General features: G+C 32.2%; 1 protein-coding gene across 2 annotated transcripts in view; it reads right to left on the bottom strand.

Moving 5' to 3' along the window:
* Positions 1 to 510: 510 nt before the first annotated feature.
* The window catches only part of LOC109620120 (uncharacterized), a 35,388-nt gene continuing 20,461 nt past the window's right edge, over positions 511 to 15,437 (bottom strand). The window contains exons 1-7 of one of the 2 annotated variants that reach the window (XM_020071805.3): positions 9,157 to 9,473; positions 4,771 to 4,855; positions 4,143 to 4,295; positions 2,506 to 2,717; positions 2,223 to 2,395; positions 1,001 to 1,173; positions 511 to 836 (exon numbers count right to left, since the gene is read on the bottom strand). In XM_020071805.3, coding sequence (XP_019927364.3) covers positions 793 to 836; positions 1,001 to 1,173; positions 2,223 to 2,395; positions 2,506 to 2,717; positions 4,143 to 4,295; positions 4,771 to 4,855; positions 9,157 to 9,438 — 1,122 coding nt within the window. In that variant the 5' untranslated portion in view covers positions 9,439 to 9,473 and the 3' untranslated portion in view covers positions 511 to 792. Of the gene's footprint in view, positions 837 to 1,000; positions 1,174 to 2,222; positions 2,396 to 2,505; positions 2,718 to 4,142; positions 4,296 to 4,770; positions 4,856 to 9,156; positions 9,474 to 15,437 lie in introns of those variants that run through there. The other variant, XM_066069599.1, reaches the window with a different exon arrangement.

The raw sequence follows: 15,437 nt of genomic DNA, 5'->3' as shown, positions 1-15,437 counted from the left end.
GAGTAGTGTCTGAACTTGCTATTTTTCAAACATGCTAAAATCCGTTTTTCAACATTATTCAACACTAACAAATTTCTTTAGAAGATGTTGCAGTACTGTAATGAGTTTAATATTAACTCAAATTATTTATAACCATCTAAAAAGATTAGTTTTCAGAGTTTGAACAAATCATTTACATTTCGATCCGCCTCGATACTCATATTTAAAACAGCATAAAACTTTCTTGAGCTTAAGGTTTGAAGTATTTTATCCTAAACAAAATATAGCACACTTTTATAGTTGACTTGTTTCATAAATCAATCTCGAATTAATATACATAACTTTTTTCTTAGACTTTGCAGAGTACTTTTCATGAAAATTTAACAAAAAATAACGACACTTAGCATTTGGCATGTGCCCTGTAAAAACGAAGTCAATGACATTATCATTTTTACATGATATTAATTCAAAATCATCTTACAAATATCATATTTCAGTTTGGATAGGAAATCCATTTCAGAATTTTTCTCACAAAAATGCCTTTCCCATTATGTTTTATTGAAGTAATAAAATCAATTTTTGACATGGTCTCTAATAAAAGTCTAATTCGATCTTCATGTTTTTTTTTTATTGATTTTGATAGATCTTTAGTAACCATAACTCATGTAAATTTTCATAAAAATCACTATTGTAGAAATGAATTGGGTCCGCCGTCGTCCTTAATAACATCCAAATTTAAAATAATTGCAAATCCGTTTTATATCAGCATTTTCATTCATTACATTGGAAAGTTTGTACAAATTTATTTGGATTTTACGTCATTTTTATAGACACTGTCATGACGTCAGCAACTTCACCTATGATAAAAATAGAACATTTTTTGAGATGGATAGATAAAATTGAAAAAATAGGCTTATTGTTTACTCAATAACTTTTAGGTTTTAAAAAGGGAATATACTCCAACAGATACTTACATGTATCTATTTATTTGATAAATTGAAAAAATCAAGTTAGTACTCACCCTGGTCAAATATACAATGTGTTGTTGCGGGACAATAAAAATACTGCTTGGTGCTTGTTTGTTCTTGGGTGCAAAGCTTCCCTGGTTCAGCATATGATAACGACATCCAAAATAAGTCAGTCGCACCACAACCTCCATAATTTTTCCATATTTGAAAATTTCTCCAAAATCCCCTGTACATACACATTAAATAGCCCTTTTTATGTATTCTTTGTAATCGTTATTCAATATCTTTATTGCAGTTCTTGAAATACATCGAGTTAATTTGTTACTTTAATGAGTCTTTACTCATCGAATATGCAGTTTATAAAAAAGAATTAAAACTTTGTTATTCCCTTAAGGGAAAAACGAATTAAAATGCTACTCAGGGTGCAGTACTGTCGTAGATCTGCATATGATGACGACAACCGAAACACATCGGCAACTTCTCTAATTTTTACATGTTTGAAAATTTCTCTGTTCCCCTCTAAAAGTGCATTTCTTTAAAAAAAAAAATCTTATTTAAAGTTGTCACTACCATATAGTTTTAAAACAATTTATTTTTCAAACTGTTCTCTAAACATATCAAAATAACATTCTGCAATGTATAATTAATTTCATTTCACAATGAACGTAGATCATGTATAGTTTGCAAAGCCTAAAACCTGTCTCAATAAAGCGCGGTAGTAGAAAGTTGTGTTGTATTATATGTCTTACCGAGTTAGCTGATACGACTGGTAGCCCATACTTTTGCAGTTTTATTTATGCTGAACGCAACTTAGTAGAATCATTAAAGAAAAACGCTTTATTGTAAAAAAAATTATCCACCAGAAAAAAATCTTTTAATTAAGATAATTTATACAAATTTATTTGAAGTTTATACGTTTTAATTACTAAATCTTCGCTTTCTGCATAAAGGCACAGAGTAACATTTTCCAAAACCAAATTATGTTTTGTACGTTCGTTTTCGGTATTTTGTTTTGATTTTAGATGCCTTTTTAAAAGTCATTATTTAGGCATCATTTTTTAATTTGAATTGATTTATTATACAAAATAATGTATTTGTAAACGGGAATTTTAGTTTAATGTGTTGGCCTGTTGGAAAAACGGGTTGATTGTGGGACACTCTTTAAAATGGAAATCAAAACTTACGTGACTGCTTGTGCATAAAAAAAAGATACGTCGTGAAAAACATTTTTTTACGTTATCGTATAAGTAGGAGTCAATATAACAAATATCTTACGTGTTAACATGTCCTTCAAGGCTGAAATATTTGTACGTTTGATGGGAGAGGACATCGGACCAGGAACTGGACAAGATCTTACTGGGAGAGAACCAGCTCACTTGACTGGTACCTGTCCCATTAAACACCACTTCCGCCACCTTGGTTCCATTTTTGTACAGGGAAACGTTTACCTGTTTTTATAAAATGGAATGAGATAACTGTACATAGGTATTTAACAATGATTTCTGCTACAAACATCGATGTTTAATGCGGGTTCAGAAGGCAAAAATATAGTACTCACTTTAAAGTTACCAAGCGACTGCCAGCGATCGATGAGCGATGTTCGGTAGTTGGTCCTACAGAGTGGAGACTTGGTGATAGAGGTACAATACTCGTCATTTACGTTCTTGTTTGTTTCATCGCTCTTACCGTTAGAAATAAACGACAGATAGTCAGAGTCTGTTCCCCCACTCTGGCCCCTGTAGATTAGTGTCCATCCGTCAACTTCTTTATCTAGGTAGAGTAAAATGAATCAACGTTAATTATATCAATAAACTGTTATACTGCTTTTGTCACAAAATATTTTAAATCAAAGGCCGCAACGGCCACAAAGGCGTCGAGCTGACATTTTCTTTTATAATATAAAATGATATCAAAAATTTGAATTTCTGTGCTAATAGTCAGATAATATTAGAATAAAAAAAAAGAAATAAATTACGTTTTGTGCTGTTTCAACAATAATCAGTATATTTCGTTATAAAAAAGGTAGTGATGTATTTCGTTTATAATACAATAACTCATCATGTTTACAAAAATCGAAGAAATTTCAAAGTTCAAAAAAAAATTATTTTCTTTCTGCTTTAAAAAGTCTTTGCACAATTTTCTCAGGCTCATAATTTGAATAAATTAACAGTGTGTCCCTAATTATAATAATAAAACATACTTTTATTTATTTCAATTCCCGTTTGAAACAAGATTACCTATGCTGTGGTTGTTTACAAACAAATCCCCAACACGTGCTATCTAAAATGCTGGACCAAACCAACTGCATTATCGTGTTTATTAATTGCAACAAAATCTATAGATAACTTCTTCGCTTACAATTATTTTGGATACCATGCCCGATAACAAATTAATTTACCTATCAAATTTTATCTCTATCGGGCACGGTCTCCAATCAAAATGTAAGCGATAAACTTAAATAATATTTTAGTGAATGTTTACATTGCACCTTATTGTATTCATCCGCCATTTCTTAATCAAGCAAATTATACTAATGCAATGAGTTGTCAATAACCAGGGAGGCAAATTTGGTTTTTTGTACACTATTTTGTTAAATATAAGGAATACAAATCTTGTAATACGTTTAATACTTCATGGAACTTATTTTTTTATGCGCATTAAAAAGGCGGTGCAGAGCAGGAATTTTTGGACGATTGCCAATCCAGACGATCGCTAGAAGGCTGCCGAGCATTAGCCCGACGCCTTAAAAAAATATAAGGACTACATCTTAACTAAAAAAAGTTTCTATGCATCAAACATTTTAAGCGTGAAATGAATATTTTTAACACTTGTTTAGAAAAGTACTTGCATCAAGTTGCATGAATCGATGAACTAAGTCAATGATGATAATTCTGCTACATAGTATACTTCATAATAAGCCAGTGATACTGGAGTTATTTTATCTATTGCGACTGTACATAGTAAATTTCAGTAACACTCTTCACACATTTGTAAATGTCCATTATAATCCACGGTGCTGTATAGATATATAAAGGGGGAAAACTTGACCAACATTGTGACCTCGTCCCTTTAAGTATACCATTTATAGAATAAATACAGACATACAAACATATCAGTGAGCTGATTGGTTTATTTAATTATATTTCAGGAATGCAACTTTTAAGAATTGCAATCCAATCATTTTTTCTGACTTACAACATTTGAACTCCGTGGCGTTTTTATCCAAGCCTCTCTCTGTGCACGTCAGTGAAGTTATGTACCTGTAGCCTGTTTTACACTGCATAGACTCCCAAGACATAAGTAATCCGCCATCAAATTCAGCATTTTTTACTCTAGGCATATTACAACCTGATAAGGAAATGTTATTATCAATACTTTGCAACGATTAAACAACCTTTATTTTTTTTATTTTTTTTAGTTTGTGTCTAATGAAATTCAGCCTGAGAATACTTTTTTTCCATTTAAAAAAATGATAAACAGACAAGAATTGAATATACTTTATTACATGAAATTCTGTCTTATAAAGCAGTCAATTATACATGTACTTCGGCTAATGCAATTTGAAGGTCATTCATAGACGCATACACATAATCACATCACAATAATTCCATTACTTACATATATGTACACTTTCAATTCAAAACTCAAATTTGTAATTTCTGTAATTTTAAGTGAAATGTTTTGTATGAATACAAAAAGCATAAATTAAAAAAGATAATAAAAAAATAAGAGAAAAATTAATTAAAATTGATAGTTGAATACATAGCTCTCTCTCTCTTTCTTTCTTTCTTTCTCTCTCTCTCTCTAAAGAAACTATTGTTACCTTGCAGAATACAGGATGATCCAGATTTCGTGACGACACATTTTTCTTTGTTTGAGCACTGAATGTTTCCACAGATAGGGCTGTTCTGAAATCAAAGTTTCATAAATAAAAGACAAATTCATATACCTTCTTACTTAATTAGTTCTCAGAGATATTGATTGGAAAGTAAGTAATTGGTTTTTGATGAAGCCATTACCAACAATCTAAATTCACACCCCCCCCCCCGAAAAAAAAAAGAAAACCCCAGAAAATTCACAGCAAGATGATTGGTGTTTTGCAACCATAAATAATCTAAAATGTTTTCGAAATAAGAAAAACAAAACATTTCAAAGAAATTGGAAACTCCAAGGTCCAATAACATCATAAAGACAATTAAATTTTTTTTTTCTAAATATGCTTCAATTTAAACGAAATACATTTACAATAAATTATTCAAAATGTCGTGTGCGTCTAATTAGAAAAGATCATGCTTATATTATTTCATAATTTTATGGCTGTATGATTAACATCGTCTTGCAAATATATTGTTTTTAAACGTTTCAAGTTAATTTCTGTCATTTGTGTTTCTATGAATAATTTTACTAGATAAAAAGTTAGATCGATATAATAAGCTCTTTGATGTATTGAATGATAGTCATGATGGTTAATATTGACAATACTTTAAATAAATCGAGAATTGGTAACTCTATGTTGAATTGGTAATACATATGGGTATTCAAAGTAGTTGAATTTTTTACTATGTTAAGTGACCAAATATTTTTTTATTGCAATGGATTGCTTTCAGTTGGAAAGGTTAATGATAGAATATGGTATATGTCAAAGAGAGAAAGTTTTGGAAGGATGGGAACTAGCCATAAAAAAAAACTCTTGGGGTCTGTTTCTCAAAAAGGCCTAATTTTGGGCTTAAGTTAGTCCAACTAACAAAGTTAGGCCAATATTAAGTGGGGTCTAAAATGCGTTTCTAAAAGAGGTGTAAGGTAGGGTTTAAATGTCGAAGAACTTAGAAATCACCACTAAGGCCTAAGCATGCAGATTCGTGTTTTGTTTTGCTTTGAGATGGTTATGGGTTGTGGATCACATCCAATTTAAACTACATGTACTCTAAAGTAAACATGTCATACATATATCGCAAAATTTGCATAGTTCACGTTGTTCTGAATAATTTAAATCAATGACTGTAGAACAAATACCTATACGCCTCTTTTTATAATGTAATTTAAGAGAAAATACAGATGATATGAAAGAGGCAGATGGTAAGAGGTTGAAAAAAGCAAATATATGGCAAATGAATGCATTGCAGACGATATTGAAGCACGGTTGTGCATAAATAAATGAAATAAGGCATAGAAATTAACCCCAATATTCGGATATTTTGTGAAATTGAAAATATTTATGGAATGCATGGACAGCATACAGTAAAAATGCCCGCATACCTGTGCAGAATGATAAGTTATTTTACATAAATATGTATTTTAGATGCTAAGAGAAGGCTCGATAATTTTTATCATATCGCTGAATTATATATAGATAATAATATAACTGATTTAAACAGCAACTTACTGAAAATTTCAACTGTATATAAAGATCTACATGAACGTTGCCAATGTTTTAAGTAGGAAAACAAGTTCCATCATTTGTTCAAAAAATAGGAATTTATGCAATGACATGAAAACGATTCCTGATTTTCTGCTATTAAAGTGATAAAAGTTTTGAAGCAATTGTCTACAAATAGAACACAGGAATTACCCAGATTTGAGGCCATGGTCTCCCCCACTCCTTTTACTGTTTTGTGTTTATTGAATAGATAATTTGTTTTATTCGGTATTGAAATCAATATGTACTTCGATTAAAATATATACAAAAAAGCTAAGTTCTCCCTCCCTATTTGACCACCGTTTTATAAGTTAAAGGTTTCTTAAATTTTAAAGGCAAATGCATCTAAAACATCCCTATTCCCCCTCCGATTAAGATATTTAGTGTCTTTGCATTTTCTACAACTACATTTGCATCTTACTTTTTTCTTATCTGCTCTTGGGGGGTGGGGGGGGGGGGGGGCGAGGCAGGATTGTTTTTCTTTTTTTGGTTTTTTTTTTTGGGGGGGGGGCGGGGGGGGGGTATATAATTGCATATATACTAAGTATGACAACGGAGTTAAATTTGTAAATAATGCACACTTTTGAAAAAAAAATGCTAAAACGGTGATTTTATTTCATGCAGGGCGACAACTTCGAAATAAAAAATGACACCTTGATATATACATACATTTTAAATATGTAGAAACACAACTTTCACATGAATTCAAGTGATTAAAGTTTAATTCAATCTTATGAGTAAAAATCGACAACACATATGCATATGCCCACACATCATTGATAGTAAACCATACATATTTAAAAAGAATTACAATCAATCTTAAATATAAACGCAATTGATTAATCAATCTTAGATTTAATTAGAAAAATGAATTTGATTTCTGAAAATTCAAGACTTGCATGTGATGTTTTACAAATCATCAAGAACCTTGACAAAAACTTGTCAATAAAAATGACACAAACCCTGCATTGTAAAATGTATTTTTAAAATTAAAATGGTTTGCACCTAAATGCATGTTCATAGACATTAAGAAGAACACGTAGCTTTCATACGGTTTTGTAAAGATACTAGGAGTAAAAAAAGAGAATGAGAATACATAGTTCAGGAATTGTAAATGATAACAATAAGGAACATACAACAAAACACAAGCACAAATTACTTCTGTAAATGTTATGAAGTTGCTCCTTATTGAAGGAGTATTTTACTGTTTTGAAATCAGTTTCATTAAAAGTAGGTTCAAATTTGTTAAAAAACATTACATTGATCTCAAACATCGTCTTAATTTTACATGTGGTACGTCTTCAAATGATGTAAACATAAATATAGGCTTCGATGAACAATGTTAAGAGGCTTTAAAAGGGGCATGGTCACGATTTTGGTCAAAAATATTATTTTTTTGATTTTAATGTTTACAATGCTTCAGTAAGGTAATTTTGATAGACAACCAAAATTTGAGAGTCATTTTTTGAGTTCTAAGCGAGTTACAGAGCTTACAATTCTTTGCTATGTAAACAAAGCTTTTGTTTACATTTTGAATGTTGAAGTGAAAATTCCAGTTTTAGACCTCAAATGAATATGTTAATCGTAAGGAACTGTTTATTTATGCTTAAAATGAATAAGAAGATAGACAAATAAGCTGGAAAAAGATTGTTTACAGGTATATTGAAACTATGTAAACAAAAACAGGGCACGAGCCTTGATTACATGACGAAGATTTGTTGGTCCTGTATCTTGCTTAAAACTCATCGACTGGCACCCAAATTTCATTTGATCATTAAAAATACATTTCTAAAGCATTTTAAAAATAAAAACAGAACAAAAAATTGACCAAAATTGTGACCATGCCCCTTTAGCGAAAATGTAGTCCATGCTTATTGGGTATTGGTTTAAAAATCAATAATCTATCCGTACTTATATAAATCTACCTTATTGTGGAATACATGTATAATTTAGAATAATAGCACTTTTTTAATTATTGTGTTTATATCATCTATCGGGGTATACCCATCTCTAATTCTTTGGGTTTTTTAGCTTTCATACTTTAGGTTTTCATTAACGAGTAGTAATGTGTATAACATACGTTTAATGAGTTAAGGCCATTATTTGTCAAATCGATTTTATTTTATCTAGAAATAAGAACAGTTATCGAACAAAAGTTATGCGTACATGAACAAATACTTCCATAAATGTGAATGTTTTCCTTAATAAAACGTAAGATAAATCCAAAATTAAAATTCTCTGTTTATTTTGCCTTAGAAACAAAACACTGACCATTTTTTTTGGTGTACATACTTAGGACTTACACCTTCCCATTAGCAGGTTTAGATTTAAACCAAAATTTTAAACCAAGTAAGAGTCCACCTTCTTGTGAAACGCAACTTAGCCTGGTTTTTAGGTTTTGTCTATGATTTAATCCGGACAAAGCTTACGCCTGAACGTAGGCTTTTTTGTGAAATGGGCCCCTGATTTATTCCAGACTAACCTAACGCCTAGACTTAGACATTTTTTTTTTTAGAAAAAGATCCCTGTAAGTTACAACATTGACACAATTTTACATGCAGACATCTGGAATAAATGAGAGAAATGCTAATTGTGAGAACTGGTCATTTACTATACTTTGATGATTTTTATGATTTGATTGATAATTCTGAAAAGATACATTGTGATGCAGTACAATGAAGATAAAAATAAACACTGACAATAGTGAATTTATTGATAATTAATTTGCAGTTAAATTACTTATGTATTTAGAGGATAATTTTTTCTATTATGTTGTAATATGCATGTTCTTACCCCAGACGTTAAAATCTCTATGTAGGTACTCCCCTCTCTGTCAAATATAGCTTCCGGTTTGTCAGTGGCACTCTCTGTGTTCAAATCACAACTAAGATGTACCCGGTTATAGTTCACAGACTTACATCGCCCGGGGTAAGATTGACACTCCCTGACACACATCTGTTTACCCATTTTATCAAGACTCGCGAATGTAAAACCTGACAGATACTTGCCATAAATCTCGGAGGATGATCTCGCAAGGCTAAAAAGCAACGCAAATAGATATGATTTAAGGAGCATTTTTAGACCATTGTCACCAGAGCCGCAGTTGAGTAACTGATTGGAGAGGACCGTTTACTGCTTGCTTATATAACCACTCTTCCAACAGACGTATCGACCCAATCAGAAACATTATTGCACCACCAGACCAATGAACACCGAAGAGTTCTTGCAATGCTTTGTTAGTATTAATAATCAGAAGATATAAAATAACAAAAGATGATGCGCTAATGATGCAGTCATGGATTCAATATATGGCGTACTTCAATCCACAACTTTAAGGACTAATAATCATTAAGATATTCCGTATCCAACGGAAAACCTGATTGTTAAGGTTTTCCGCTCTCAGCGGAAAACCTTACTATTATTCTGAAAAATTTTCAAATTTCTTACTATTTTTTTTCCCTCTAGACGCCAACTTTGATCCTTAATATCTCGCTCGTTTGTTCACCGATTGTTTTGAAATTTTCAAGACTGATAACATGCCGCGTGATGTTGTCGTTGCATATTTTAGTTGAGGAAAATCCCTATCCGGTTTTGAGTTATTCCCCTTTTAGTAAAATTTAACGACTTCTTTTGTCCAGGGGGTTTAGCTTTAACGATGACTGGCAGAGTCTTAAAGTTGGGCTGGTTTGGAAGCTAATACATTGAATTTGTGCGAGATATATTTTATTTATTATTTAAATGCAAATAAAAGGGGTGGTATAGATGTTGAAACAAAGGTAAGAAAAAAAATCAAAAAAATTCGCGTATTTTCCGTGTTAGTTTTCTACCTGATAAAAATTTATTATAACATGTATTTTAAAAGTTCTTGGTCTTACCCAGACCTTTCATTCGGTATACCGAAAAAGGGGCTGGCCCTTATAATTAGGGAGTTAGAGGCGTCCAAAGTTTCTTGTCAATAACTTAAAAAGGAATAAATATTTCTAATGCATTATTGAAGCAAAGTTGTAAAGAAATTAATTTTGAATCCTTCTATAGTATTCAATTTAATGTTTTCGTAATTTATAGTCAGTATTTGCAGAAACAATTTATGTCAGTTCGGTCCATTTTTGTGGGGGTGCGCACGTTTATGAGGTTATGAAAGGGCTTTTTGTAATGCACTAACTGATACATGTAGCGCACAAAAATAATTCCACATAAAATTCCCAAATGTTTTTATACATCTGTACATTTTCATTTCATATAGATAAACCTCTTTGACCTTATTTTTGTTGTTTGTTTCATAACTGTGCCCCTGTCTATATTTAGACGATCGATAGGAGAGTCGCTAGCTGTATTCAGGCCGTCGCCTAGACGACAGTGCATGTGCTTGTAGAGCTGGACGTACACGATGAACGCCCCACTGTGTTACTGTAACAGAGACATTTTGAATTGTTTTAGTACTGGGAGATGTGTTAATAAAATGGTTCCAATGCATGGTAATTAAACTCAACTTTTCTACAATACGTATACACGGCCGTCATATAAAGCCCAATGTGTATAAATGACATGACAATATAAACGAACGCGGGATTGCTCCCGATAGAACAATTCTTTTAAAGCAAAAAAAATATACTGATTTGCGATGGATATAATATAATTATCATTGTTGAGATGATTTTAAAAAGTGAACTTAATATTCGTATACGATAATATTTGAATCCAAAGCCGCTAGTTTTAAGTTACGGTTATTAGAGATATTAATTATGACTTGCCCCGCGTTTCAGGTTTTTTACTTGCAAACTTAAGCATCTACAAACGAAAATACCAAACAACCTTCAGCAGCAACTTATAAATTATTTATTCCATACACAATTCTAAAGAGGTAATTAAATAAATTTTATAAATGCTTTATACTTGTATTCGCTATCTTCCATGGAAAAAAGTGGCATGGAAAAAATGTTGTTCAATGTTTATCAAATACGCTGTAGCCTTAGCAATCGAAAATAATTAACAAACTGTATATTGATAGATTGACATATCAACAAACATTCAGACCCGCATTGTGTTTTCTTACAAGTTCTATAAAACGTAGACTCAATGACTGAATTCTTTACCGTTTTCCGTCTGGGTTATTTTGAATCACGTGTGTACGTTATGTGTAGCCATATAGATGAACACTTTAAGTGTTTAAATTTTAAAAGAAATTGTGTACATGCACAGCATTGCAATGCTAGGACAATAAAATTCCAACAATGTATATGGTGAGGCCGGTCAGACTGATACTGGTTCTGCTTGTTCTACAAATAGCGAATGTAAGACGAAGTATTTGGGTGTTATATTTTAAACAAATATAAGTATTGCTTTCTTAAAAGCTTGCATTACTCAACAAAGTATTTTATTGGGATCATTCTTAGTTATCTTAGCTGCATATATGTACCGCTCTGTCTGTATCCCGGAAAAATTGACTACCATCCGAAATTTTTCATACAAGGTCTACAGACTTGCAGCTAACATTACCTTTAAAAATACATTTTAGAATTTGCCGCTGTTTATAAATTCATTAAAAAGACGCGCAGAAACAAGTGGTTATATGGCGTTTGATATGGGAATTATGACGTCTATTTATATTGTTTTCATTAAAATTATTTCATTATTTCAAGCTTGTGGGTGGAATGAAATCAGTTTCACATGTTATATGACATAAAGATGTCCTCTCCCCACTTTTTCTCGAAGCAACTATTTTTTTTAAAATTTACATTAAAAAAATTGAATTATCATGGAGTTGCCCCCCCCCCCCCAATTTTGGTAGCATGTAAAAAAAATGGTATGAAAATCATGAAATTATGAGTGAAATTTTGAAATTTTTTTTTCTTTTTTTTGCTTGTCAAGATTTGTTGGATGAGTTTGCCCCCCCCCCCCCTCCCCCCACTTTCAAAAACGATGCTACGTGCTTGGAAATTACTCATTTCTTTATTCCCCTCTTTAATAAACAAAACAAACTAACAAACATAACCGATCCAGATAAATATAATTACATGTATCAAAAATAAACTTAAAAAACAAACTACACATTCATCCTTCACCCACAATATTGCCTTTTCGATATTTGTCATCGTTGTAGACCCGTGTAACAATCTGTTAAGTAGGTGCTTGCACGAAAAAGAACCCCTTGCTGATCTACATTTTCATTAACGCATACAAAGAAAAAATTTTGATTTATTTTTGAATTTCTTTTGATGTAAAAAAAAGAAGAGAAGAAATTGGTTCTCAGTCTCTCTTTATGCCTGTTTGTTAGCGGTTAATCCAACTTCATTTTGAATATCCTTTTGTAATTTAAAAAATGCGATGTAAATTTTTTTCATGCAATATTTCGGATAAAGCAATGAAGAGTTGTTTCTTGAAATTTTATTAGACCATAAAATTGTAAAATGCTAACATTGAAAATTGTGCCCGATTTCTTTCTTTTTTTTAAGGTAAAACTTTATTGATTTAAACAATGATTCTTTGAGACAAACAAATTGACATAATCAATAAGAGTTTGAAAATCTCTAACTGCAGGTCTGTAGCTTTTAGTCAGAAAAAGAATCGGATGGACGACCTAGGACACAGATCGTCCATCCGAATTTCTTGAAAATTGCCATTATTTTCGTACGCGGACGCAATACTCACCGAGACTAAATGGTTCGTATCTTAAGTTTTAACTGCTTTGAAAGGTAATATTGGTTTCCTGATAATTATGAACATGAATAATTAAATAAAAATGGTTAAAATTACAGTAAAATTACCGGCATCGGTCTTCTCCGTGCGCGGATCTAGAAGGGGAAGGGTTCCAGACCCCCCCCCCCCCCCCAGCGAAATTTCTTTCAATTACGTGTGCATTATAAAATTACCAAATATGCCTCGGACATCCCTTGGCAAACTCAAATAACCGTCTGACTTTTCAACCCCCACCCAGGAAAAAATTTCTGATCCGCGCATGTTCCCCCTCCTCGAAATACAAAATTATTCTTCAAAACCCCTTGTAAAATTTCCAGGATCTCCGCATATATACTGATAGATTCATTGGCGCTTGCGTTCGATAAAAATGCGTGTAAAACGTTTGCCAGTGGTCTTTTTACCATCGTACCGGGCATAACCACAGTTCCACTTTGTGAACAAAATGCGGCGAATCAAACTAGAGACAACGTGTTAAGATCTGTATTTGCTTATAAACATGTAGTATCATCGTGCAAAATTCAATGTTCAATTATAATTTTTTTTTTACTTTACCTGTAAAATTCAACATCTGTTTTGTTATTTTTTCTCACAGTTTATTTCTTACATAGTTACTTTTTTTTATTTAGTGATTGACACTTTTCAGACTTTATATGTGCTTTCAAAGAGACAGAGTGTCATGTCTCAAGGACTGTTAATCTCTTAAAACAACATTGTGCAATTATCAGATTTTCATTTCTTGGACATCAAAGACTCATTGAGTTTATTTAATTATTTTATATATGTGAACCTTTCACTCAGCTTACTTATATCATTACCTGTTAATTGCAATTTATACTCATTGTTAAGATTCTTATAAATAGTTATGTACAATTGTCAATGCGCAGTATGGAATACGGCGGCCAGCCCCGGCCACGTCCGACTCTCCCAGAGTCTTGAGTCCGGAGGCCACTTCTGGCCATATCCGACTTGTTTGTAACATGTCTGTCTGTTAAATTGTTATAATGTTGCCATCGTTGAGTCTCGTCCAATAATGTGGAATCCTGCATCAATTGCCTGTTTATTTCTCTGGAACTGTATACTGGTGGACCTTCGGGAATACGGCAAACCTACCCTTCGTTTTAGCTTACGGCCCACAGCGCGCCCCAACCTTTTACCTTATACACTTTACGCCAACATTCCCTCACCCGGTTCGTACTGCACACGACCGATGCAGATCCAGACGAATTCTCTATCACCGTAAAATCTACGCGGTCACAGAAATATAATACTTTGTTTCTCAGTGTTTACAATCTAATATTGTACGATGGTCAGCTATCATTTTTTTGTAATACGTCACAAGTATGACGCAGCTACGACGGAAAACCTAATCGTTGCTTGCAACGAGCTCGTCTCTAGTTTTAGTAATGTTTCTGATTTTTAAGGTTTTTCGTCTACAACAGGAGACTTTATTGTTTTTGTAAGTTTCTTATTATTTTTATTATTTAGGCAATCCTTATCTTCTTACTATCTTACCTACTTGTTTGTTATTGTTTTTTGACTGGTCTTAACCAGGGAAACATTATTGGGATTAAGAAATAAGCGCAGGTGCTAATTTTAATAGAGATAAAAAAGGCACCAGATGTCTGGCCGTTTAAAATTTGTACTAATACGTGGTCATTTGAATTTTTGATGATTGTTTCTAAAAGGGGGGATAAAAAAAACTCAGGCTTGATTCTGTGGATTTTGCCACTAAAGGAGGGAATTTTTTTGAAAATAGTTTTCAATTTACAATTTCTAAGTTGCGTGTCATTAGTAAAAATATACATCATTTAAAAAAATTAATAATGTAAAGACACCTAAGCGATCTCATTAACTAAAATCGTTAAGCTTTTAAATGTCAAAGTTCTAAAGTAAAGCGAATCAACGTCTTTGAAGAATTAGAATGGATATAAGTACTCGTGTTCCTTTTAAAAAAATGATTGGCATGTGATACCAGTTATCAAAGTGAAACGTTTGTTTATGTTATACTTAAACGTACAACATTCATGAAATATGATAAATCGCTCTGTTTTGGTGTTTCCCGAAATATCAAGGAACGCATTAATGTTTTCCGAAAAAACGAGGAACGCATTATCTTTTTATTTAGTAAGCAAATGTGGCAGGGGATGGTTTCGAAGGAAAGACCAAAATTTTGAAATAAAGGGAGAACCTGGTGTTTGGCTGGTTATTTGAGGGGTATAAATTGCTAGAATATTTATTGCATTCATTTTGTGGATAGAGGAGCTCATGTCAATTTCATTGATATATGACACAAGTTTTAGAGTACTGTTACTCTAGCTTCCTAATTTACAAAGCAGACTAAACTTCTAGATAGTTTGTGTATTACGATATATTTATGA

Source organism: Magallana gigas, chromosome 8, assembly GCF_963853765.1.
Source record: "Magallana gigas chromosome 8, xbMagGiga1.1, whole genome shotgun sequence".
Taxonomy (NCBI): Eukaryota; Metazoa; Mollusca; class Bivalvia; order Ostreida; family Ostreidae; genus Magallana; species Magallana gigas.
This window is presented reverse-complemented; position numbering and strand designations above follow the sequence as displayed.